The sequence below is a fragment of the Muscardinus avellanarius genome (assembly GCF_963383645.1).
Source record: "Muscardinus avellanarius genome assembly, chromosome: 4".
Classification (NCBI taxonomy): Eukaryota; Metazoa; Chordata; class Mammalia; order Rodentia; family Gliridae; genus Muscardinus; species Muscardinus avellanarius.
In genome coordinates, this window is record NC_137789.1 from 119374912 (window position 1) to 119400966 (window position 26055).

Below are 26055 nucleotides of genomic sequence, written 5' to 3' on the forward strand. Positions count from 1 at the left end.
TCAGCTCTGGGTTCAGATATAGTGCCACCCCTCTTGAGCCACAGTACTGTAGACAAGAGCTCACCTGTCACCTCTCCTACTAACAGACAAGGTCTTTGTAAAGGCTGAGGGTCCAGTGTCCTTCCTTCTTGAGAAGAAATTATAATAATGGCCAATGTCTGTTGAGCACTTATGTGTTGGACAAAGTCTTGAACTGAACAGTGGTGTTACCTGCTTTAATCCTTGAGTCATCTCTCTGAGAAAAGAATTATTCCTCCCGTTTTACATTCAAGGGAACTAAAGCCCAGAGAGGGTAGGTATCTTGCCCACAGACACACAGCTGGTGAAGAGTAATGTTCGGATCTGAACACTGATTTATCAACCCCTTTCTTTTTTTTTTTCAACCCCTTCCTAAAAGATCAGATCTTGGCCAGGTGTGGTGGCACACACTTGTAATCCCAGTACTTGGGAGGCTGAAACAGGAGTATCGCAGGTTCAAGGCCAGCCTCAGCTACTTAGTGAGGCCCTCTGCAACTTAGTGAGACTCTGTTTTAAAATAAAAAATAGGGCTGGGTAGTTCAGAGGTAGAACATCCCTGGGTTCAATACCCAATTCCATAAACAAACAAACAAACACACAAACAGATCTAGCCTGTCATGGTGGCACACACTTGTGCAGATTGCAGGTTCCAGGCCAGCCTCAGCAACTTAATGAGGCCCTCTGCAACTTAGTGAGACACTGTTTCAAAAATAAAATGGGAGCTGTACATGGAGGCACATGCTTGTAATCCCAGCATTTGGGAGGCTGAGACAGCCAGCCTCAGCTACTTAGTGAGGCCCTTTGCAAGTCAATGAGACCTTGTTTCAAAGTAAAGAATAAAGAATAGGGCTGAGGGTGTAGCTCGGAGATAGAATGCCCCTGGGTTCCATCCATCCATAAATAAATAAATAAATAAATAAATAAATAAATAAATGGGCTGAGGGTATAGCTCAGAAGTAGAATGCCTCTAAATTTAATCCCCAGTACCAAAAAATAAAAAATAAAATAAAAAATGTCAGACCCTGATGAAGATATGCTGATCCTCTGCTCTCAGAAACCTTCCCACCTGCTCGGGGATTCCTGTCCTAGGGTAACTAGACCACATAAGGCCAATCCCCGAACATCCTCGGATAAGCACTTATACATGACCTCAACATGTTAAAACCTAGAGTCTGGGAGCCTCCTGGTTCCCTGAAAGCCCAGGGAGTGCGGTGTCTAGTACCCCTTCATCTGCAACAGCAGCTGGCTCCATTTTTTACTCTTGTAATACCTGGGTTCTGTGTGAGGTCATTTCTGAAAAAGAATCTGCTGTTGAAATAGACACAGGAATAACTACTGCCTTAGAGAGGACGCACCTTGATGCCCAGAGAGGCCAAGTGGCTTGCGCAGGGTCCCCAGCTGCACCCTGGGGACTGGGCAGCTCTCTCTCCTCTCTTTGGGCCTCAGCAGGGTCCAGGCTGGGGCAGGGGGCTCTGCTGGGGCGGGGAGTCCCTCAAGGTCAGTCTTAGGTTGGTCCTGCCATCCAGTGGCCAGTTTCTATGAAGATAACTGTGTCTGAGGTTGGCTCCCTGAACCTCGTCTGACCACATCTATTTCTGAGCTGCGGAGCCCTGACGGAGCACAATTGATTCATAAATTACCCGGCTCAAGGTGTGTGTGATGGGCTCTCCTTCCACTGATTTGAAAGTCATCCACTCCTGAAACTTGCCGTGCTGGAGGTGGGAGGGGTGGCGTCAGGATGGCCACTGGGTGGGGGTGGGGAGAAGCAGCAGGGTAGGTGGGGAGCACCATTCCACCCCACCCTGGAGTCCCAGCAACCCCAGGGGGGCAAATCCTACTGGGAGGGTAAGGAAACTGAGGCTCAGCAGTGAAGTCTCTTGCCCCAAGCCATGTGGCCAGAATCAGTGGTACTGAGATTCGAATTCAGTGTGGTGGTGCCGAAGCTTCTTCCAGACAGTCCTGATGATGAAGGCAGTGGGCTGAGTGAGCCATCTTCGGGAGGAGAGGCCAGACGCTTAGAAATAGGACCGGAAAAGGAGGCTCAGGGCACCACGCCTCCTCACAGCGCAAACTGGCACCGCACCCCACACCTCCCAACCTTTTTGAACTGACATTGTTCAAGCAGTTAAACCTGCCCCAAGCTGGGTGTGGTGATGCACACTTGTAATCCCAGCATTTGGGAGACTGAGACAGGAGGATCGCGGTTAGCAGACAGCCTCAGCTACTTAGTAAGGCCCTCTGCAACTCAGTGAGACCCTGTTTCAAAATAAATAATAAAAAAATAAGGCTGAAAGTGTAGCTCGGAGGTAGAATGTCCCTGGGTTCCATCCCCAGGACCACACACAAAAAAAACAAAAACCCTGCCCCTGGCTCCCACTCCGCCATCCTTGACAAGCACCTGATGTTGGCTCTGCACTCAAGAGTTTGTAAAGCATTTCAGACCCCAGATCTCCTTGAACCTCCAAGTAGCACTGTTAACAGAACAGTCTCACTGTCAGTGTGGAAACTGAGGCTCAGGGAGACCCACAGACCCAGCAGCATGAATCCAGTCTCCAAGCTTCACGCTTGGAGTTCTTGAGTGTGCTTTGTCCTTCCCCTGAGTGACAGCCTCCTGAATTAGATGGTGGTGGGCTCCCTGGGGGCCATGACACACCCACCTCCACCCTGAACCCGTACAGAGGTGTGTGCATGGTCTCTGGTACCCACACTCCAGAGAAGCCCAGCCCAGGGCCATTTTTCCCATGTCTTATCAAGACAAGTGTCAAAGGCAGGAGGAAAGAGTGCCCCAGGATGACAGCCAGCCCCCCTCCAGCACTCCTTCTCCCTGGGCATCTGAGCACTGTCCTCTTTGTTTTCTTAAGTGCCTCCTCGCCCCCTCCCTCCAAGACAAGGCCTTTCAGATCATCAGGTACTGTGTGCTGCTTATGGAAGGATGGAGATGGCTTTATCAAAGCCGTAAATCTCCCAGAGCCCTGACCTGTCCAGGGTGCCAAGCTGCGGAGAGTTATGTGGGCCGCCAGGCGGCAGGTGGCACAGGCAGCCCCTGGGGAACCAGAGCTCCTACCCTTGGCCCATGTGGGACCCCAGGCCAGGTGGGCAGAAGTGTTCTGGGCCCACCTGCCCCAAGCCCTGGCAGGAAGCAGGTATCAAGTGTGTGAGCAGGTGGCTAGAAGGGTCTGACCCCTCTCTCTTCCCCTCTCTCATCTCCCATGGAGGCTGGAGACCCACATACACAACAGACTAAGCCTGGGGCAGCCAGGGAGGCTATTGGACCCCAGAGACCCAAGGTCATGGCCCGGCACAGTCACTAGTAATAATGTGTCTTTTTTTTTTTTTTTTTTAGTGCTAGGGATTGAAACAAACCCAGGGTCTTGTGTGTTCCAGACAAGTGCTCTACCACTGAGCCACATCCCTTTCCTATTTTCTTTTGAGACAGTGTTTTGCTAAGGTACCCAGGCTAGCCTTGAATTCCATCCTTCTACCTCAACCTCCTAAGTAGAGTATAATACAGGCCTGCACCACTGTACCTGGCTAGTGTGTGTCCTGAAATGTCACCTCACCTGGCTGAGCCTTGGTTTTACTGTCCAATAAATGGGGTCGCAGTTACAGCCCCACAGGCACTTTGAGGATCTGATGAGGTGACCTGTGAACAGACACACAAAGCCCTTTGTCCAGAGGCAGGAGCGCCGCTTCCCCTGTGCCTGTGGGCCAGCGGATGTGGAGACTGAGCTACGGCTCTGGAGACAGACAGCCCGGGCTCAATCCTGGCTCCGTCCTTACCAGGCAGAAGTGTGGCTTCAGGCAAATCATTCATCTCCCTATGCCTCCGTCTTCCTGCCTGTGAACTGGGAATGACAAGAAGAATGGAATGACGGCAGTTTTGGTGCCCTCTCCCTCCCCCGCAGCGGACTAGCCCGGTGTGGCGCATGCCTGTCACCCAGCGGCTCAGGAGGCAGGAGGATCCCAAGTATGAGACCAGCCTCAGCAACTTACCAAGATCTTATTTCAACATCAAAAATTAAAAGGCTTAGCCAGGCATGGTAGCGCACGCTTGTAATCCCTGCGCTTAGGAGACTGAGACAGGAGGATCACACAGGTTCAAAGCCAGCCTCAGCTACTTAGTGAGGCTCTCAGCAACTTAGTGAGACCCTGTTTCCAAATAAAATATAAAATAGGTCTGGGAGTATAGCCCGGAGATAGAAAGCCTCTGGGTTCCACCCCTAGTACCACCAAAAATAAAAACTAAAAAAATAAAAATAAAAATAAAAAGGCTTGGGGATATAGCTTGGAGGTAGAGAATCCCTGGGTTCAGTTCCCAGTGCAAGGAAAAAATAAAGTGATAGACTAATGCATGTAAGTGCCTGGGCCCTTGCTCAGCACACAGTGGCCCCCAGGCCATGCTGGCCCCTGGCGGTACCCATCTGCTCACTGTGTCCCAGCCCATGCCCTCGTCACCAGCAGGCCGTACCTCCCAGCCTATCTGCCAGGATCTCCTCGCTGCCCTCTGTCATCACACAAACCCAGACTTGTCACCTGGCACCAGCCTCTCCTGACACCCCTTGTCCCCTCCTAACTCCCGCCCGGGGAGGGATGGTCTCCACCACCCTGCAGGTACCCCACCCTCTCAGTCCTGCCCAGGTGCTGCCCTCCGCTGCCCGCTGCAGGAGCCTGGGCGCTGATCCCTCCCCTCCAGCACCTGTCTAGCTCCTCACCGTGGTCCTGGCTGATGGAGCAGTGGCTGAGGCAGAAAGGGAGCCTGCCCTGGGGGGTTAGGCCTAGTCCTTTGCTGTACGAACCACTGCTCTAGAGTCAGTTCAGCTTTTCTCTTTTTACTTATTTGACTTATTTGATTATATTTGTTTAAAAAAAAAGTCAATGTGAGTTCCTTTAAAAAAAAGTCTAAGTTGGGCATGGTGACACACACACGCTTGTAATCCCTGAGCTTGGGAGGCTGAGACAGGAGGATTGCACAGGTTCAAAATCAGCCTCAGCTACTTAGTGAGGCTCTCAGCAACTTAGTGAGACCCTGTTCCCAAATAAAATATAAAATAGGCCTGGGAGTATAGCCCGAAGGTAGAAAGCCCCAGGTTCCACCTCCAGTACAAAAAAAAAAAAAAAAATCCAAGTTCTGCCATGAGATAGGGCATGTGTCTTTGAGCCCTCGGTTGGTGTTAGAGAGGCTGTCTGGTAAACTCACACATGTCACCAAACACTGGAGATTTTTTATTTTTGGTTAAATACATATAACATGAATTTTTCCATTTTAGAGTGTTCAATTCAGTGGCTTTAATTCCATTTACAATGCTGCACAGACAGAATCAATCACTACCTAGTTGAAGAACTTGGATTTTGTGGGCACATCCATGGTTCTTTCTTTTGGAGAAATCCCGTTGGTTGCAAAGAAACAGTTTTTCAGGAAATGGAGAGATTATGATTCTAGCCACCATCCCTGGTGATGTATTGCTGGTCCCCATTCAAGAATCCTCAGAGGACCAGCGTCTCTGAGGGTCTCAGGTTTAAGGGGAGCCAGGTACAGTGTTCCACTGTGGGTGAGATAAGCCTGGCTTAACCCATGGTGATCCTTGGCTACCCAGATGAGTGTTTCATAAATTGGAGCCACTTATTAGCAAATGAATGGGAGTCAGGATTGAAGTCTGATTAGGAGGTACTCACTTGTTGATTTAAGTGAGTTTGATGGAAGCTCCCTGGTGTGAAATGCCTGTAAGATGGTAGACTGCCTTTCATGTCTACCTGTGGGCTCTGAGGCTGGCTTCTCCTAACTGGACAGTGGTGACAGTAATGGATGTGCCCGTGGTTGCACAGGGCAGGGACATCATGGACCCAACCGGAATCGCTAATTGGCTCATCTCTCCTCATCACCCTGGTATCTTCTGCTCTATACCCTCAGAGTGTCCCCCAGACATCTTTGCCTTGGTTCGTTCGTTCATTCATTCATTCATTCATTCATTCATTCATTCCAAAGCATTTACTGATTACTTACTATGCATCAGCTGAGGACTTAACCAATCACTACACTCCCAGAGCTTACATGTCAGTGGGACAGAGTTGGAGGGAGATAAACAATAAAAACAACACATAAACAGACAAAAAGAGAATTTCAAACCATGTAAGCACTTGAAAGAAACAAAAGAGGGTAATGAAACAGAGGGGAGGTGAGAAGTAGGGTGACTGGGGAGGGCTCCTCTGTGGAGTGACGTTTGAGCTGAGACACCCGGCAAAGGTCTACAGGGACAGGGCCCCAGGTGGCTTTAGGGAAAGCTCAGGGGCCTTTAGGAGGGGCAGTGAGTACTCATCCCATCTCCTCCAGGTTGAAAGCCGAGGTAACCCACACCGCTGGGTGCCATATGCTGGTTGTGGAGCTGTTGAATGCAGCCCAGTCCAGGTGCCACCCAGGATGCGGCCCCTTTTGTCAGCAGGCAGCTAGGTAATGATTTTTAATTCATAAGCTATCTTGTCTAAAGCCCATGTCTCAGACTGTCTCCCAATTTTCATAATACAGTGATAAAATTCTATACAAGTCAAATGACCCAGCTCTGCCGGACAGTGGTGGATCTGCAGGCCAGCTTGCCCGGGGCCCAGGTGGCAGAGGCTGCTCACAGGCAGCTGCTCCCCAGGCCACGCCTGGTGGAGAGAAGCACCTGAGTGCCTCTGGATGCGACTTGACCTCTTCAGCATCATGGAGCACCTCATTCCCTGGAGGACCCAGTGCCAGTCATTTCCAGCCTCCGTGTGCCTTGGTTTCCTCATCTGTGAAGTGGGGACAAGTAGTACCTATTCCAAGGGGCTTCTTGAGAGGTATGCATGTAAACACTTTGCACCATGTGCAACACAGGAAAGAACCAGGTCTGTGTCAGCCTATGAGGAGAAAGCCCCTGACAACTCCCGAGACACAGGCCACCACTGGGGGTTGCCTGCTCGGATATTTTTGCTCCTGTGTGCCAGGCACCATAGCGGGTGCTGCACCTACCGTGGTCACACCTGGTCCTCGCAGAGCCTGGGGAGGTAGGAGCTGTGATCCACACCTGACAGACCAGGAGCTGGGCTCCCAGGAATCAGCAGTTGGCAGGGGGCCTCGCAGCTGGTAAATGGCAGAGCCGCTGTTGGCACATCCTTTTTGCATTGCACAGGTTCGTGCTCAGTGGGTAGTCTCTGCTTGGGTGTCACAGACCCCAGGCACAAACGGACCAAAAGAGAAGACCTGGAGGAAGGGGAGTGCCTCGTCCAGTTCTACTCTGTTCCCAGCCCTGGCTGAGGCCCCCCAGGTCACCCCATCCAGCCTCCTGCCTCCATTCAGTAGGGCCTTTGAAGGCGTGCATACTCAGGCCCTGAAAAAGGTTTTGAGCTTGTCACAACCACACGCTTTCTATTCCTTTCTTTCTATCCCTGCTTCCCTAGCAGGCCCAGCACAGGGCTAGGCCCTAGGTGTGCACCCCCCTGTGTGAGGTTGACCACAGGGCTAGGCCCTAGGTATGCGCCCCCCCTGTGTGAGGTTGACCACAGGGCTAGGCCCTAAGTGTGCGCCCCCCCGTGTGAGGTTGAACACAGGGCTAGGCCCTAGGTGTGCGCCCCCCCCCCCGTGTGAGGTTGACCACAGGGCTAGGCCCTAGGTGTGCTCCCCCCCCACCCCCGTGTGAGTGTGAGGTTGACCACAGGGCTAGGCCCTAGGTGTGCCCCCCCCCCCGTGTGAGGTTGACCCTTCCTAATTGCTGTCAAGGGAGGAACTTAACTTCAGGCTATCCCACAAATGTAGAGTGAGCAGTGCTTTAGGGAGGGGGATAGGACCTGAGGCTTCAGCCTGTACCCTCAAGGCCACGCTGACAGGACAGCCGCCTCGAGAAGCCTGAGGTGCCAGCCCAGCACTCGGGACCCAGAGAAGCTCGAGATGGCAGAGCCCAGGTCCAGAGCTGGCTTCCGGTAGCAGGTGACTTTGGCTCTCCGGAGAGGGCAGGAGCTGGCAGGGATGGGAGCCTTGGGTTTTCCTTTAACTGGGAGTGCAGCAAGAGCTAAGCCAGGACACGGTGTTCGTTAGTGCAGCGGAGCAGATAAAGCAATTCAGATCCATCAGCCTGTGCTCCCACACGCACCACCAGCCACTCACTGGACAGCTTTTTGCCCAGACCCTGGAGTATGGGTCAAGATGCTACAGCCAGATAATAAGGGGGCGAGTGTGGATTGATGAAATCAGCAAGGGGAGTGGCGAGGAGGGGAGGCTGCCAGCCTGGGAGGGGCAGGAGCTTGGAAGATGAGCTCCCCAGGCCCCCACCCCAGCCTGACCCTCCGTCCCTGCAGCACCCCATTCTGAATGTCTCCCCTCTGGCTCCTTCCCCTGGCCCTTCCAATGCCAGAGACCAGCAGAAGCCCTTTGCCTGACTCTACTGCGCCCTCTAGTGGCCACTCTGTCTCCTGCCTGCTCCTTTTTTCTAACACATCCCGTCCCCCCTTCCCCCCAGCCCCACAAAGCCTGACTTTGGGGACAGCTGAATATTCTCCTCCTCACCCCCTCCACCTCCTCCTCCTGAGCCTCTGCTGACCACATCTTTGTCAGGACCACCCCCATCTGCCTCCAGACACCTGGTACCAGGCGGGTTGCCCACCTACTATAACCCCTTGGCTGTCTCCTGAATATCCCCGCTCGTCCTCCATGGGACCATGGAGCCCAACCCTGCCTGGGCCATGTGTCCTCAGTGCCGGTGGGTGTCGGGGCACCCTCTGGTCCCACTACAGGCCACCTCTCCAGATAGCTGGGATGGGCATTCTGCTGCAACGTAAAACTCAGTCATGGAGGAATTTATGCAGAACTTTCCAAAATGCACAATATTTTTCATCTAGGACTCCCTCTTTAATTTTTTAAAAAATTTTAATTAACACAACAATTGTACGTATTTATGGGGTACAATGCAATTTTTCAATATGTGCATGCCTTGTGTAATGAGCATCAAATCAAGGTAATTAGCACATCCATCACCACAGCATTTATCATTTCTTTGGGGTAAGAACATTCCCCTCTTCTAGCTATTTTTGTAACATTTCATTAACTATAGTCGCCCTACTGTGCAATAGGACACCATAATGTGTTCTTATCTAATTGTAGCTTTGTTCCCACCGGCCAGCCTCTCCCAGTACTCCCCTCTCCCAACACTCCCTTGTGTCTGGTAATCACTGCTCTCCTCTCAACTGTGAGATCAACTTTTCCAGATTCCACACGTGAATGAGATTGTGCGGTATGTGTTTTTCTGCGCTTGATGTATCTCATTTAATATAATGTCCTCCAGGTTCACCCGTATTGTCGCAAATGACAGGTATTACCCTTGCTGTGGCTAAACAGTGTTCCACTGTGTGTATATATGGGGCATTTTCTCCATCCACTCATCCACTGATGGACACTTAGGTTGTTCCTATATCTTGGCTATTGTGATTAATGCTGCAGTGAACACGGGAATACAGATGTCTCCTGGAGATACTGATTTCATTTCCCTTGGATGTGTATGTATAGGGCAAAAGTCTGTGGGGAGAAAGGAAGAAATCTAAGTCTAGGCTGGCTACTTATGGTCCTGGGACCTTGGACAAGTTATTCAATACTTCTGAGTCTGCCTCCTCAAAGAGAAGATGGTAGGATCTTCTTATCGGGTGATTGTGAAAAATATGTAAGAATTGTGCAAACAGCCCAGCTCTGGCACACCGTAAGCGTTCAATAAGTAGTAGCCACTATTTTTTAAAAGAGGATTGAAAGCTGTGACACACACACACACACACACACACACACACACACACACACACACAGCCTTTCCACCCTCTGGACCTGTGTCTTGCAAATCTGAGTGTACATGGCTCCTGGATCTCCTAAAGGGAGTGGCTGACCCCAGGATAAGTAGGAGGCCAGATGACCTACACTTCTCTTGTGATGCTCTGAAGCACCAGCTACCAGAATGCACAGGCATTAAAGGCGGGGTCCCACCCCCAGCCCAGGGGCCCCTCCCCTGCCAGGTAACCCACACACACCAAGGGCAGCACCTGTCCCCCCAGGGGAAGCAGCTGCCCTCCTGCTCAGCAGGGGGACTGAACAGGTGAAGTCCCCGCGGGCTTCCCCAGCCCCTCAGCCCCATGGGACTTGGATACAAAAGGTCCGGGAGCCCAAAGGGCTGAGCCGTGATATCGCTTTCCAGGGTAGCAGGGAAGTTTGTGTGTGTTGCTGCCAGGCCCACAGACCCCAGGAGGAGGGAAGGGCGTGGGAGTAAGGGACGAGGGGGCAGAGCGAGGTGGGTTGGGCCTGGCCTGAGCTCCAGCCTCGGCCCCAGGCAGTACCTTGTAAACCTGAGCCCTGGTCTGAGGCTCCCCTGGCAGGAGTGTGGGGTGGGCTCGGTGTCCCCGCCAGGCAGTCGATGTCGGCTCAGGCTCTGTGCACAATACCACCGGAGCACAGCACAGGCACCAGCATTGGCTGGGAGCTTCCAGTGCCTGGCACTGCCTAAACTCGCCTCATCTTTACAGCAACACCCTGGGCGGGCACCATTATTACCCCCATTGTGCAGAATAGGGGACTGAGGCTAGACACAGTAAGTAAATGACCATGGTCACACAGCTGGAAACAGAACTGTGATGTGCACCCACGCAGTCCCTTCCTGTGGGCGTGCTCTTAACTGGCTGTCTGCTCCAGCACAGCTCTTCTGTCAGGGCTTCTGCTTTTGATGAACGTCCATCTAGACTGGAGACTGGAGGGGGAAGCTTTTTTCTACTGACCCTCTGGTTCCTCACATATGGCAGGTGGTCCAAGTGAACTTGAAGGATGAGGGGGATGATCTGTGGATGCACCGAGCCCATCCCCTACCCCTGCCCGAGCCTGGCAGCATCCCGGTGAATGCTGTCGTTGCCGTGGTGACAGGTGCCGCATCCCAGTCCAGGCCCCTTGCTCAGGTGGTCTCGCCAGCTCTCTGGGTGTAGCCCTTTCTGGCTTTTGGCCCTGGGAGTATGTCGCTCATGCTTGTCAGGAAGCTGGAAGGTGAACACAGAGAAGTGTGAAAAGCGCGCGCGCGCGTGTGTGTGTGTGTGTGTGTGTGTGTGTGTGTTGGGGGAGAGTCCCCAAGGGTGTCACAATGTTTCGAGTATGTACCACTTGGGGCAGAGTGTTTGCCTGCAGGCCTGTCGGAGAAGGTGCCCTGCTGGGAGAAGGTGTTTTATGCACCAGAAATAGAGGCTGTGTTGTGGGTGAGCCGTGTGGCACGAGCAGGGCACAGGTGCTGTGTGGGGAGGTGCACTGGGGGTGCCGGCGTTGGTTAACTGGTTTCCCAGCCAGACAGTAAAGCATTTCTTTCAACAAGGAGCTTCTACTTTGTGAATGATTTGTAGGAGAAATCTTGCAAAGAAAAGAACGGAATCACATTTAGTTAAACATTTGATAGGCTCCTTTATTGGAAAGAACAAATTTATACAAAAACTGAGATGACGGATGCTGGTGGTGAGCTGGGGAGGCAGGAAGCTCGTGGGTCTCGCTCAGGGCGGCCCTTCTGCTGGGCCTTCGGGGCTCAGAGGACCCAGTCCCCTGAGGGGCCTGGCAGGGGCCCTGCTTCATCCACCTCACTCCTGGCCCACCCAGGTTGAGGACTGCTCTCCCTATGAATGTGGAATGCAGAAGACACATAATAATTGCTGAGTGAATTAGTGAGTGGCAGATGAAAGCACACATCCCATCATGTCCTCACAGCAAAATTCCAGCTAAAGAAGCTCTCTTCTGTTCCTGCATTTCCATGTCTCCTTGTGCCTCGTCCTCCCCACTCCACAAAAGTCCTTCCCACTCACAAACACAGCCGCCTGCAACCAGCACAGTCCGTCAAGCTTAGCACCCCTGCCCCGGGCCTGGCCCCAGGTCAGAGACCACAAGCCCACTGAGTGATGCAGAACCCAAAGGGGCTGTGGGCTGAAGACTCTAGCTGTGGACCTGGGTAAAGGCAGGCCACCCGGCTGCCCAGCACAGGCTGGCTGAGAACAGCCCCACTGCAGAGTCTAAAGTCTCCCCTGCACTTTCCCAAGTGAACCCTACTGTGTGCTGATCCCCTCAGAGCCAGGGTCAGGAAGAATGTGAATGCTGGGAGCTCCCCCCGGCAGCCCTGAGCCGCACCTGTGCTGAAGGCCTGGGTGTCATCTCTCCCGGGGAATCGGTGCCATCCATCCTTGTTCCTAGTCCCACCGGTCCCACAGGGCCCAACCCAGACAACATCAACAGCGACACTTACCGAGCGCTTTGTGCTGGGAACTGTCCCAAGCCAGCGTCTGCACACCTTCACCCTCATCGCATCCTCACAAACCTCTGTGGTAGAGGCCGCTGTGATCCCAGGCACAGGGGTCAGGTCGGTCACCGGGGCAAGTGGCATAGGCCATTACTGTTCCTCCTCTGGGAGCCCTCCTACTTGAGCCTTCCCAGCTGTGGACAGCATCTCCCTGTTGTAACCCCAGAGCTGATTCTCCTGGATGCCAGGGCACCCTTGCCAGGAGGCATACACGCTGTGTTGTCAGAGTCTCTGGCACGGGGTACCCCCTCCACCGTGCTGAGCTCAGGCCGGGCCGCAGGATGGCCTGCCTGGGGGCTGCTGGATCTACAAGTGAGTAAGAGCAAGGTGGCCCAGCCCATCACAAGGGAGGGAAGGGAGGGACCGGCACAGGGAGCACGCCCAGCGTGGCGGCCCAGGCAGCCTGGGAGCAGCATGCCGCCCTGTGCCAGTGCTGCACCGGTACCTTGGGGAACAGTGGAGAAAGCCCCCATCGTCAGGAAGCTTTTAGGCCAAACAGGAAGATGGGGCAAACATGCAGGAAGCACATCGTTCACAGAACAGGGGTCACCGCTGCGGGGCCTTGGGAGTCCGCAGAGAAGAGGCTTGCTGCAGGAGAGGAGCAGGAGCAGGAGCAGAAGAGGCTGCCTGGGCCGGGAGGCTGGGAGATGAGAGGGAAGCAGACACTGAGAGACCAAGAGCAGGGACAAGCGCCGCAGTGGCAGAGGAAGAGGGCCCAGAGGCAGAGGGCGGCAGAGGGCTCAGGTGAGGCCTGTGTTGTTTTTCATTTTTGCCGGTACTTTACTTTAGTACTAGGGTTAAACCCAGAGACATTCTACCTATGACCTATACCCCCAGCCTTTTTTATTTGGAAACAGGGTCTCACTGAGCTCCTAAGTCTGGCCTCACACCTTCCATCCTCCGGTCTCAGCCTCCCAAGTACTAGGATTATAGGCGCGCACCACTACGCCCAGCTTTTTGCCAGTTCTTTAGATATGTGTTTTTAATTGGGGGTGCGTGTGACTGGAGGTTTAACCCAGGGATGCTCCACCACTAAGCTTCATCTGCGGTGCTTTTTATTTTTTATTCTGAGATAAGTCTTACCGAGTTTCGAGACTGGACTCCAGCTTGTGATCCTCCTGCCTCAGCCTCCTGAGTCACTGGAATTATACCATACCTGTTTTGTGTTTTAATTTTAATAAGTACTTCGAATACTTTGTGTGTGGGAAGGGGTACTGGGGATTGACCCAGAGCATTCTACCTTCAAGCTATATCCCCAGCCCAATTTTCTTCCTTCCTTCCTTCCTTCCTTCCTTCCTTCCTTCCTTTCTTTCTTTCTATTTTTTTTTTTCAGTACTGGGGACAGAACCCAGGGGCACTCTACCTCTGAGCAACTCCAGCAGCTCTATTTTTTATTCTTTATTTTGAAACAAGGTCTCACTGTCAAAGGCCCTCACTAAGTAGCTGAGGCTGGCTGCAAACCCAGATCCTCTTGCCTCAGCCTCCCAAATGCTGGGATTACAAGGGTTTGCCACCACACCCAGCTTATTTTCTATTTTGAAACAGGGTCTTGCTAGGCTGATTAAAATCTTACTACTTGCTGAAGCTGTCTTCAAACCTGTGATTCTCCTGTCTCAGCTTCCCACAGACGGGGATTACAAGCATGTGGCACCATGCCCATCTTGGAATACTTATTTTTAAAATTGAATTATGTTTGTAATGTATTTATCTTGGGAGGGTACTGGCAGTTTAATTCAGGGGCATTCTACCTTCAAGCTATATACTCAATCTTATTTATTTATTTTTATTTTGGAACAGGGTCTCACTAAGTTGCTAAGGGTCTCACTAAAATACTGAGGCAAGCCTCAAACCCACAATCCGCCTATCTCAACTTTTCCAATACTGGGATTACCGACACCTGCCACCATACCAACTAGCATGCTTATCACTTAAAAACACATTGCATCACTGATGAGAATAGAAAATTGAAATGGAATCGACAAAAACATACAAATAAGCACAAGGAAAACAAAACAAGCTACTGAGGATGGGGATGGAATCCAGGTAGGATTCTACTCCCCTGGATGACTCTGAGCCCGAAGCCTGCTCTCTCTGTCAAGAAGGAAAACAAGTGTTAGGTGTTAAAGCCACACGAGCACTGAAACGAGACTTTCCAGGAGCCTGGGAAGGACCACGCATTCTCACTCTGACTCGGGGCTGTCTACTGTTTGGACTGTGGGCACCCATTTGTCCAGTGGTCTTTCTATTAACCAACATTCCTTGGGCCCCCTGGGCCCAGCGCCATGCCCACCCGCCCAGGCCTCGTCACAGCCAATGCTTCTCTCTCCCACAGGGAACACCAACAGCATCTTTGCCCTGGACTATATTAGCGGGGCACTGACTTTGAATGGCCTGCTGGACCGGGAGAACCCCCTGTACAGCCACGGCTTCATCCTGACCGTGAAGGTGAGCCAGGGTGGCGGCACCTGCAGCCAGGTGGAAGCTCTACCGTGCTGTGAGGCCAGCCTCCCACTGGACTGAAGGCCGCAGGTGGAGGCCCGGGACACCGCTCCCAACCTTTCACCCAGCACTGACTCCAGTCACCCCCATGGGCCATTGGGAAGGGGCTGACAGTCACAAGGACAGGTCTGCTGGGCAGTTCAGCACCACACAGGAGGGGGAATTGATCTCATCTCAGGGATGAGCAGACATGTCCCAGGTCCCTCTTCTCCCCTGTCCTATGCTTCCAAGTTTTCAATTGCAGCCACTTGGAGTTCTGAGTGTGCCCATTTCTGGGGTTTTGTCCCATTTCTAAGCCTCACACATCCCTGGACTAGGAAAGAGCAGCTCATGGGGAAGAGAACAGAAGCAGCTGATACCATCCTGGAAGGGGCGGCAGTCACAGCCCCTGCCACTCACAGCCACCTTTAAAGAAAACCAGTGGCTTGCTGAGCCATCCCCTGGGAAGCCCATTTAGGGGAACAGATCCTGCCTGGGCCATGGGTGACCTCCCCAGCCCCAGCCTTTGGAAGGGGGCAAAGACTCGGGGGAGAACCCTAGGAAGGAGGCCCTTCCACAGCGTAGGAGCATGGGGCTGCCCAGCCTGGCCCTTCCTGCCCCTTGACCTTGGGACGGCCTAAGCAGGAGGGAGGTCAGTCCTCCTCACCCCCAGCATCTTCCTCTCACCTCGAGATGCTCAGGTGTGATTAGCCACAAAGGACAGGCCAACGCAGCTCCCCCACCAGCACCCAAGCCCCGGGGCCCTTTCCACCCTTTCCTGCCCTCCTGTCCTGCACTCCTCTAAAGGAGGCAACGAGGTCAGCTTCCAAGGAGAGCTGCCCCCATCCCATAGCACCCCCAGCTCACTGGGGAACCCTGTGCCTAGTCGTTCCATCTTGTATACACTGTAAGGGTGGGCTCCCGACTTGGCAGTGCATCCCACTCCCCTAGGAGCTGCTGGGAGATGCTTCTCCCTGGACTCACCCAGAGATTCTGGTTCTGAAATTTGGGATCAGAACTGGGAACAAGTACCTGGGGGCTCAGACCTCTGGTCCATAGGCTGGACGCCTCAGTCTCTGAGTCAGTCCATCTATTCCTGAGTCTGCTGCAGTGCCTCGCCCTTGCGGGTGCTGAGTTAAGCCTTGATTAGCTGCCCGCACACAAGTCCTGGCCTCGCTTTGCCCCCACCTCATAAGCCCCCAGATCCATCTGGCCCTCCTCATGTCTTGTCAGTTCTAGGATCCTGCTGCCTGTCTTTGATATCTACTCGGGCTGCGTGCCCTTGTGTATGTTATTAGGCTCTCTGAGCCCGTTTCCCTCTCAGTCACATGGGGATACTAAAGATGGAATCTTCCTCCTGGGGCTGGGGTGAGGGTTAGAAGGGGTAACTCGTCTAAAGCAGTGTCTAGCATTGAGGAAGTCCTTGGCCAGCAACAGCTGTCATGGTGATTGGGGCCACCCTTACCCCTGGTGTGACCACCCTCCATCTGCAGGGCACCGAGCTGAATGACGACCGCACCCCGTCAGACGCCACCGTCACCACGACCTTCAACATCCTGGTGATCGACATCAACGACAATGCCCCAGAGTTCAACAGCTCTGAGTACAGTGTGGCCATCACCGAGCTGGCGCAGGTCGGCTTTGCCCTCCCCCTCTTCATCCAGGTGGTGGACAAGGACGAGGTGAGTCCCCTTACCCCAGCAGTGCTGCGCAACCCTGGGAGGGATGCCAGGGGTCTCTGGGCTCCCAGACCCTCAGTGCGGAAATAAAAACAAACACTGCCACCCCCTCTCCCTGCTCTGTTCCGAGGATAAATATGGCCATAAAAATTGCTGATCTCTAGAGTGTTACAGACATCACCTGCCCCCTATGAAAACATACAAGCACACACTTCCAACATGTGGCCTTTTATTTAGAGGTTATATACGTGGTCATTGTAGTAATCTAATGCGTACGTTAGAAAGCACGCACCAACAGCCATTTTAGAAGTAAACCATCTGTATAGTATCCCACACTCTGATGGGCATCTCCTTCCTGTTGAGGATGGATGTGTCTGGTTTAGAGACTCTGATATAAGTGGCCAGTTTGGATCAATTTCATTGTAGTAATGACCCCCTTTTGCCAGGTGTGGTGGCGCACGCTTGTAATCCCCGCGCTTGGGAGGCAGAGACAGGAGGATCGCTCAGGTTCGAAGCCAGCTGCGTGCGCTGGCTTAGGAGACCCTGTTTCCAAATAAAAATGTAAAAATAGGTCTGGGAGTGTAGCCCGGAGGTAGAAGGGCTTCCAGGAACCCCAGTACCACCACCAAAAAAAAAAAAAAAATGACCCCCTTTTGCTTGTGAGAAGCTTATTCAGGGGACATAGGTGCTTTCAAGGGGATCCCAGGCCACAGGAAAGCTAAGGGGTCTGAGATATCTGTGTTACCTTACCTGAGGGAGTCTGCCCTGGAATGTGGGGTGCTGGAGAGCTTGTGTTAGGGGGAGCTGCAGCCAGCCCTGCCACATCATCCCAAGCCCGGGTGGGGCCAATTTTCAACCCTCAGGACCCCCTCTGCCTGCCTGGTCCACTGTCATCACCTTCTGCCCCTCTGCAGCAAAAAGTCTGCCTCCCTGTCCCTTGGCTCAGGAATTATACCCAGCTTTCAGCCCAAGTGCTTTTCCTTCTCCAGCCTTGCTCGGGGCTGGTTTCCTCCTGAGAGCCCTTCTCCACCCTGGCTGCCTGGCAGAGTGCCACCGTGACTACCCAGGAGCCCACCACCCTCGCCTGCTCAGCACTGCCAGGCACTCCCAGCAGCTTGTGTGCCCCCAGGATGCCCACTGTGTGGGGGTGTGAGTGCCTCCGCCTCCTGCCATGCCGTCCACATCTGTCTGTCTGAGATAACTGAGCACCTTTGTAGACTGGGATCTAGGTTTGGCCCCTTGGGGAAGTCAAGGATGACCCATAGGCCAACAGTGCGTTTACAAAAATAATGTCTATACATTTCGAAACATCTGCAAAAGTATATGACATATAAAAGGTAGAGATAAGCAGGGTGTGGTGGCATACCTTTTAATATTTGTACTTGGGAGGCTGAGACAGGAGGATCGCAGTTCACAGACAGCCTCAGCTACTTAGTGAGGCCCTCTGCAACTTATTGAGACCCTGTTTCAAAATAAAGAATAAAAAATAGAACTAGGGGTGTAGCTTGGAGGTAGAATGCCCCTGGGTTCAATCCCTAGTACTGCAAAAAATAATAGTAATAATAATAGAAATAAATAAATAAATAAAAGGTAGAGATAAAGAGTATAAAAACAAGTTCTAATACTTCCTGCCAGAAGCAGAAAGCACAGAGAGTAGGTTGAAGTCAGATCTGCAAGGGCATGGGAGGAGTCCCGGTGAGAGACAGAGCTGCTTATTTACTGCGGCTTCTCTCCTGTGCCCCAGAACACAAGCACACTCCCCACTCTTATAAGCTACTGTGTGGGGGAGAACCTGGGAAGGAAGTCCCACCCTTGGTTTCAGGAGAACAACAGTGCCTGAGCAACACTGATGGGAGTGGGGGGCACAGTCCTGGATATGGGCGCCAGGGGCCCTGGGGCTGGAGATCGGGAAAGGCTCATGGTGAGAGGCAGGCTGGCTGGCCGAGTCGGTGGCCCACGTGGGCCCAGGCAAGAACCTGTGTGATCAGTGCGGGGTTTGTGCCGTGTCATGGGGAGGTTGGCAGATCACGAGCCTCCAGGCCAGGGCTGTGGACTTGATCTTGGAAGGAACGGGGGAGGCAGCGCAAGCTCTAGAAGCACACAGAATCCCTGTTTACCTGAAATCCTGCCGTTGACTAGCTCTGTGACCTCAAGGTGAATTAGTGACTCTTCTTTTTTCTGTGTGTGTTGTTCTGGCGGTTGAACCCAGAGGCATTCTACCTCTGAGCCACACCCCAAGCCCTATTTTATTCTTTATTTTGAAACAGAGTCTTGCTAAGTTGCAGAGGGCTTCACAAAGTAGCTGAGGCTGGTTGAGAACCTGTGATCCTCCCGTCTCAGCCTCGGAAGTACTGGGATTACAAGTGTGTGCCACCACGCCCAGCTATATCTTTTCCTTTTCTAAGGGGATAGTATCTATTGGGATTTGCATCTGGGTGAAGGTGACTCTGAATTTGCTCGATGTAGCAGAAAGACGTGGTTATTGAGCAAATTTAGAGGAGAGAGGAGGATGTGTGGAGAAGTGAGATCCCTTTGTCACGGGCTCTGCAGAACCGTGGCACTGCCTGGCTGTCCCCATGACTGTGGTCCTACAGTTCTGAGTGTGCTGCTGACCTCATTGATACCTGGCTCCCAATCCCATGGGAGGATCCGCAGGCAGAGTCAGAGTGGGTTTGCTCAGCAGGGTAGCCCAAGCCTCACGCTCTGCCTAGAACTTGGGATGCTGAGTGACTGTGCCCTTGAGTGAGGAGCCAATATAGCAACGAGGTGGCCCAGGGTCTTCTCCCAGCTGGGTCCCACTGAGGCTGTGTAGGAAGAACAACCTCTAGTGTGGGCAGTAGAAGGGGCTGATGGAAACAGGAAAGGAAGGAGGAAGCAGCTTAGTCTCTCAATCAGAACTTTGTGGCAGTATTCCTAATTAGGATGCTAATCTAACTCACAAAAACTACGCACTGCCTGGTCCTCACCAGTATCTAAGATTCCACTCAGTCTCTCACGGAATCTCGGGCTCTGCTGGGCCACGGAGGGCAGTAAAGGTACCTGAGGGGGACCTTTCTCTCTTCCAAGGACTCAAAGCCTTGTCAGGTCTGGCTGAGTAATTTCTTCTCTTTGGCCCCAATAGAAACTCACAGAAGCCAGAGAAGAAAGGAATGGGTGGGCCCAACCGACAAGGCCCATGTACTGGTGACAGCTGAGATGCAAATAGATGGTTGTGATGCAGATAAAAAATAATAATAATTTTTTTTAAAAAAGGCATAGGCTTCAAAGCCAGCTTGGGTGCAGAGATCTCAGAGTTTCAAATTGAAGCCTGTGGCAGCCCACTTCCCTTGTGCCCAGGGAAGCCTCAGTGAATAAACAGCACCCAGTTGGATTCCTCCCCTGCCCTTACCAGGCTCCTGCTGAAGCTGTTCTCCGTGCTTTCTGCTGTGTGGCCAGTGTTTCACTCCTGGCCTCCCAGGCCCCCTCTTCACAAGCCAGGAACCACATCAGCCATGTGCGGTCCTGTTTTCCCATTAGCGCAAGAGCGTCGCCGGGGTGGCTGGGATTTTCTGTTCGGTTGTCCCAGAAGCCACTCTTCTACTTGGATGCCAGCGCCTCTTCCGTGTTTTGCATCCCACCTCTGAGGGTCAGAGAGGTCACAGGGTGTGGTGGACAGTCCATACCTCGGGCTGCTTCACAAATACCAGCTGGGGGGCTTGACCAGTTTGTGTGCGTTGTGCAGGACCCTCCCAGCTGACCAGGAGGTCCTTTCCTTCATCATCTGACAGGAGAAATAACACTCCTGGGCCTTTCAGCCTCTGTCCAGGTAGGCACGGTCAGCCCACTTCCCTCCTCGCTCCTGCCCACAGCTTCTCTGAGCTCTTTGCTGCTGTCTGCGAGGGCATTTCCTACAGAGGAGAGGGTGGCAGAGGAAGTGGAGTGCCAACACCCACCCTCCCCCAGAGAGGCCTCGTGGCCCACTTCCCATTGCTCCTGGAATTGCAGGCATTTCAGAAGAAACCTTCTGGCCTCATTCCTGTGGCCCTACCCCCCACCTTCCCTAGGAGCGACGCTGAAACTTAGGCAGGTGGGGGTCTCCCCTCGACACCCGTTCCCATGCCACGCCATTCCCACTAACATTACCATCTGCTTTGGTTGGGAAACCATTATGGTGGTGGAAGTGTTTCGGGACCCTGTTGGGCTTCCAGACTGTAACACTGAGAGATGTAGAAAATGATTATTATTACAAAAATGGAAAGATAGAATTGATTTAATAAAGCCCTATACCAGAGATAGTATAAGGGGGTGACTTGAAAAGAAGTTACCCAATTCTTCTGGATACACAGGAATTTTATGGATACATGGTTCTTCAACTTGCTCTACCAAGTAATCTTTTGACCTAGGTGTAAGTCTGCCCATTAACTCTGTGCAGGCCCCTTTTATGATTATGGGGATTATGATTATGGAGGTTTATAGCTGGCCAAAACCCTTCCTGCCTTACCACAGGTGTAGGCTTAGGGTTCTTTATTAGGACCAGAATGATTCACAAGGTCAGGGGCCACATGGTATCTGCTCCCCTTTCACAGAGGTCAGTACCCTCCTCCCACACTCTTCACCCTCCTCCAGCACTTCTTGGGGAATTCTTAGCTTTTTGCTTGATGTCATTTATTATGTAAACCTGAGCCTGGAGTGGTGGTGCATACTTGTAATCCCAGCATTTGGGGAAGAATGTAAGAATGTGAAGGTCCTAGGTCCCAACTCCTCTATCCATTATCTATTATCCAAATTATCTATTACTAATTACTTTTATTGAGGGGACTTTGCATTATAACAGCTGCCTGAGTGCCTGGCAGTAACCAGGCCCTGACTGCTTTTCTTTTTATATTTTGAAACCCATTTTTGATACATTAATACCAATTTCATTTTCCAAATTCATTTTCCAATACGTTAATACCAAAGCCATTTTCCAGTACTGACACATCAATACCAAACTATTTACAAATACATTTTTAGGCCATTTCCCAATACTGGTACACCGTCTACCAAGTGCCACCAACACTATTGTGCACCTACTATATGCTGCCAGCATTATTGTGTGCTTACTAAGTGCCACAAGTATAATGAGATCTGTGAGCCTACTATGTGCCACAAACATCACGTGCATCTACTGCGTGCGCGCCAGGATTGTCATGTGCCTGCCATATGACCATCACTGAGCTAGGTCGCAGGAGATGCACCGTAGATGCACCCTGCTCCCTAAGGGCTGGGTGTCAGGCCAGTGAGGATGTCAGAAGAGAGGCGCCTGTGGACAGCCAGGACTCGAGGGGGAACTCGGCAAGGCTGTGACCTGGTGGGCCTGTCAGTCACAGGGAGGCCCTTTCCTGTTACTGTGAGCCCAGAGGGACCGGGGAGTTGACAGTCGACGTAATCTGGCTCAGCTTTCTTAAGGCGCCCTCTGATTGCCCGGTGGACAGTGGCCTGTGGGACAAGACAGAGGCAGGGAAAGCAGCCAAGTCTTCTCTTATGCCCGACCACCTGCCTCAGCCGCAGGGGCTTCCTCAAGGCCAACTGGGGTCTCTTGTAATTTAGCCTCTTACAGTGTCGCAAGAAACCCGAACCCCCAGCTCTCTTATAATGAAACTCAAAGTCCAGTCAAAGATGCCCCTCAGGACTCCCCAGGAGGACCCCAGGAAGCCACATTAGCTCTGACTCCCTCCAGCTGCTGCCACACTGACTCAGGCTGCCCTGAGAGCTGAACCAAGCCAAGCTCCCAGCCGAGCTCTGCACACACCAGGGCATGACTCCAAGTAGCTCCCATCCCCTCTCTGTGCCTGGTGTCCACCCCAGGAAGCCATGGTTGGACCAGTCAGTCTTCAGGACTCTACAGGTCCTAAGGTTTTCCTCCAGAGACCAGGGAGGGCCGGGCACTCCTGCCACTCCAGCTCCACGCTTGGCCAGCATCAGTGTGGCCATCCCTCCCTCCCCGCCGGCTGCAGCCCTCTGCTGCCTGTCGGGCAGAGGCCTGGGCGCCTCTGAGCTCCTCCTGCCCCAGCTCCCACAGCCTGTCCACGTGTGCGCGAGTGTGGTGCCCCCTGGATGAGGGAGGCAGCTGGTTACAAATAAGGACGAGGGCTCTGGAGGCAGGCTGCCTGCCACCCCCCTGGCCCAGCCTCTCCTGCTCTGCATGACTTTAGGGGACTTACTTATCCTCTGAGTCCATTTTCTTATCAGTGATAGGAGCTTCCTCACAGAGCTATTGAGAGGTAAAATGAAATCATGTGTATATTTAAAACTATCCACTTGCAAAACCTGGACCACAAAAAAGCATTCTTTATACTTAACTATTATGATTATCATCCCCAGCCTGGAAGATAGCTGTGTTTATTTTGCCCTTTTCAGAGAGAAGGAAGGCTTAGAGAGGTTAGGGGGTCTACCCAAGGTCACAACCAGTGAAGCACAGAATTTAGTCTTAAACTCTCTACCCAGCCAGGCGTGGTGGCGCACGCTTGTAATTCCCGTGCTTGGGAGGCGGAAGCAGGAGGATCACGCAGGTTCGAAGCCAGCCTTGCTGGCTTAAGAGACCCTGTTTCCAAATAAAAATATAAAAAATAGGTGTCCGGGAGTGTAGCCCAGAGGTAGAAGGGTTTCCAGGAACCCAAGTACCACCAAAAAACAAAACAAAACAACAAAAAAAAACCAACCTCTCTACCCTGTGCTTCCTGCGTGTGCTGTGAGGCTTCCCGTGCACAGTCCTGGCTCCCATCTTCTCCCTTCTCAGTTTTCTAAACCCCGTCAACTTTTCCCCTCCCCTTCTCTGCTGAGATGAGCCTAAGGGACAACATGGACTTGAGGGACACGTCCGGCTAGAGCAGTTAAAAGTGAGGAACAGAGACTCTGCTTCGGGTTTCAGAAAGAAGTGACAACCCTGGTCCACGTGGACATGTGGACAGCAGGCACGGCACAGGTCACCTCCAGGGAGCCCTTGGGAATGTAGGTTTAAGAATTCAGTCAAGGGCTTCCCACCCACTGGGCAACTCAAAGATGTGGCCCTATGAAGCGGGTCTCCTCCTCCTCCGTGGGGCGGAGGGAAGACGGAGGGCACCTGCCACAGAGGTGACTTGGGACACAGCTGGCACGAGCTCATTCCCGCTTCAGGCAGATGACACGATTCATTTACTTGAGGGGCATAGGGGGGGAAAAAAAGCAGAATTACCCACCTCCCCAAGGGGAAGACTGCACCAAATAAATAAAAGAAAGCAAACGGTGGGGAGAACCAGCCATGTTCCAGCGTGCTGGCTTGGTGCGTTCAGAGTGGGGGCGGCGGTTGCACAGAGGGGACATTGTCCTTGTTCTGCAATCCCAGTCTTTATTTTTATTCCTCTCCCTCATTTTCCATTCCATAGGTGTTCCAGGCCTGCTGGGGAGCCACAGCCTGCAACCTTGTATTTATTTAAATTTACTTGCATTTGTTCCTGTTAGTGGGTTTGTCCAGGCTGCTGTTTCTCTGGGCCCTCCCTATGCAGACCGACAAAGGTTTGTCTTGCTGCCGGCTTCCCCCGGGGCCTTGTTCCGCTTCGCTTCTGTCCAGGGGTCCTTCACCCAGCAGGAGGCAGGTGGCCCACTGACGCCCCACCACAAGGCATCATGACCCTGGTGGAGAAAGTCTGCGTCTTTATCCCCGTGAACAAATGTCTAACAGCACTGGAGTCTTCTCTTAGTTATGGGCCAAAAATCAAGCCATGGCCACATTATGTGGTCCTGTCTGTGACTCTGATCCCAAGAGAAATCTCAGGTATTTTCATATCACCTGCCCAGGAATCTCAAAATACCATTTATGTTCATCACTGGCTTTGAAATTACAGAAGCTACCAGACCCACTCCTAAATCTCATTACTTAAAGCATTCTGAAGCACATGTGTGACTATAACACTGTGTGTGTGTGTGTGTGTGTGTGTGTGTGTGTGTGTGTGTGTGTGTTTAACTGGGTATTGAACCCAGGGGTGCTCCACCATTGACTACGCCCCCAGCCTTTTTTATTTCTCATTTTGATCCAAGGTTTCTCTAAGTTGTGATCCTCCTGCCTCAGCCTTGGGCTTGCTGGGATTGCAGGTGTGTGCCCCTGTGCCTGGCCTAATTGCTTACTTTTATTTGATTCCTCTCTTCTGGGAAATGCTACTTCTTTTTTTTTCTGTGTTGTGGCACTGGGGATTGAACCCGGGAGCGTTCTACCTCTGAGCTATACCCCCATTCTTATTTTATTTTTATTTTGAAACAGGGTCTTGCTAGGTTAAGAGTCTCAGTATTTGCTGAGGCTGTCCTTAAACTTGTAATCCTTTTTGTCTCAGCCTCCCAAGTACTGGGATTAAGAGTGTGTGCCACCACACCCAGCTGCTACTTTTTATGTCTCTTAAAATAACCAGAGTTTCTTAAAATATTTTTTATCAAAATCACAAGTGTGTGTGTGTGTGTGTGTGTGTGTGTGTGTGTGTGTGTGTGTTATTGAGGATTGAACCCAGGGGCACTGCTACCACTGAGCTACAGTCCCAGCCCTTTTTGTGTTTTTACTTTGGAGAAAAGGTCTCACTAAGTTGCCTAGGCTGGCTTCCAACTTGGAATCTTCCTGCCTCCGTTTCCCAAGTAACTGGGATGAAAAGTGTGTACCACATGCACCTGGCTCTGAGGTCTACTTTGTGTAGAGACAGTAGGTCCACATCCTTGCACCTCCAGACAACAACTGAAGCTGCCCTTCCCGCTGCCGATGCCACCTGGGGTATGGGTCTCTGCATCCTGGTGGTCCTAAGCAACTCCAGAGAAGTGAGGGGAGAGCGAGGGCAGGCTGCCACCTCCCATGGGGCAGTGTAAGAGCCTGCCCATCTGTGGAAGTAGGGTGACCCCATTATCTAGCCTTTCTTTCCCCTCCACTGGGCAGATCTCTGGGATCTGGTTAGAAATCTCACACTGCCCACTGCATCCCCCCTCCTCTGGTAGATAGAAAGGAGGTAGCAGAGTGCCTCCAATCTCTGCACCTCTCAACCCAGCTGTGAATTCATCAAAGAAGTAAAGCAGAAAGCAGGCAGGGGTTGAGGGCTCTAGTCCAGGGAACAACCAAGCAAGACATGCAGAGAAACAGGGGCCAGTCTTTCCCCACACCCTGGGCCAGCGTGCCCATCTAGGCTGCTCTGATTTTTAGAAGGCTCTCTGAGAATCCTGACCCATAGCCAGGGTTATGTGTCTATACAAAGCAGGTCTACACAAGTGGTACCCAGACTCCCTGGTGCTTGAGCCGGCCTCTCTCCAGCAGGCAGGAGTCTCTTTGCAAGCCTCTGTTGTTACACAGCTTCTGCTTATGTCTAGGGCCCCTCCCCCAAGATTGAGGCTCTCCAGGAAAATATCTGTTGCCTCCAAAGCCAATCTGTTCTGGCAGAGAAGGCCCCTTCTGTGTGGTTTCCCATTAATTTCTCCCCAGTTTCCTTCACCAAGGCTCTTATTAAGATGATGATGATGATTAGGATTTTTCTATCCATGGCTGCATCCCAGGGCGTGATTCCTCCCAGCATGCTAAGCGCTAAGCTCCAAGATGACCAGAGGGTGTCCTCAGT

The 26055-nt window shown here is 52.3% G+C and overlaps 1 protein-coding gene across 1 annotated transcript in view; it reads left to right on the plus strand.

Annotated features, from left to right (window-relative positions):
- The window catches only part of CDH23 (cadherin related 23), a gene marked incomplete at both ends in the record, with an annotated part of 290863 nt that overhangs the window by 159484 nt on the left and 105324 nt on the right, over positions 1-26055 (plus strand). Inside the window, 3 exons of the mRNA XM_080694821.1 lie at positions 14653-14765; positions 16292-16532; positions 23980-24065. Of these exons, the coding sequence (XP_080550947.1) occupies positions 14653-14765; positions 16292-16532; positions 23980-24065 (440 nt within the window). The remainder of the gene's footprint in view (positions 1-14652; positions 14766-16291; positions 16533-23979; positions 24066-26055) is intronic.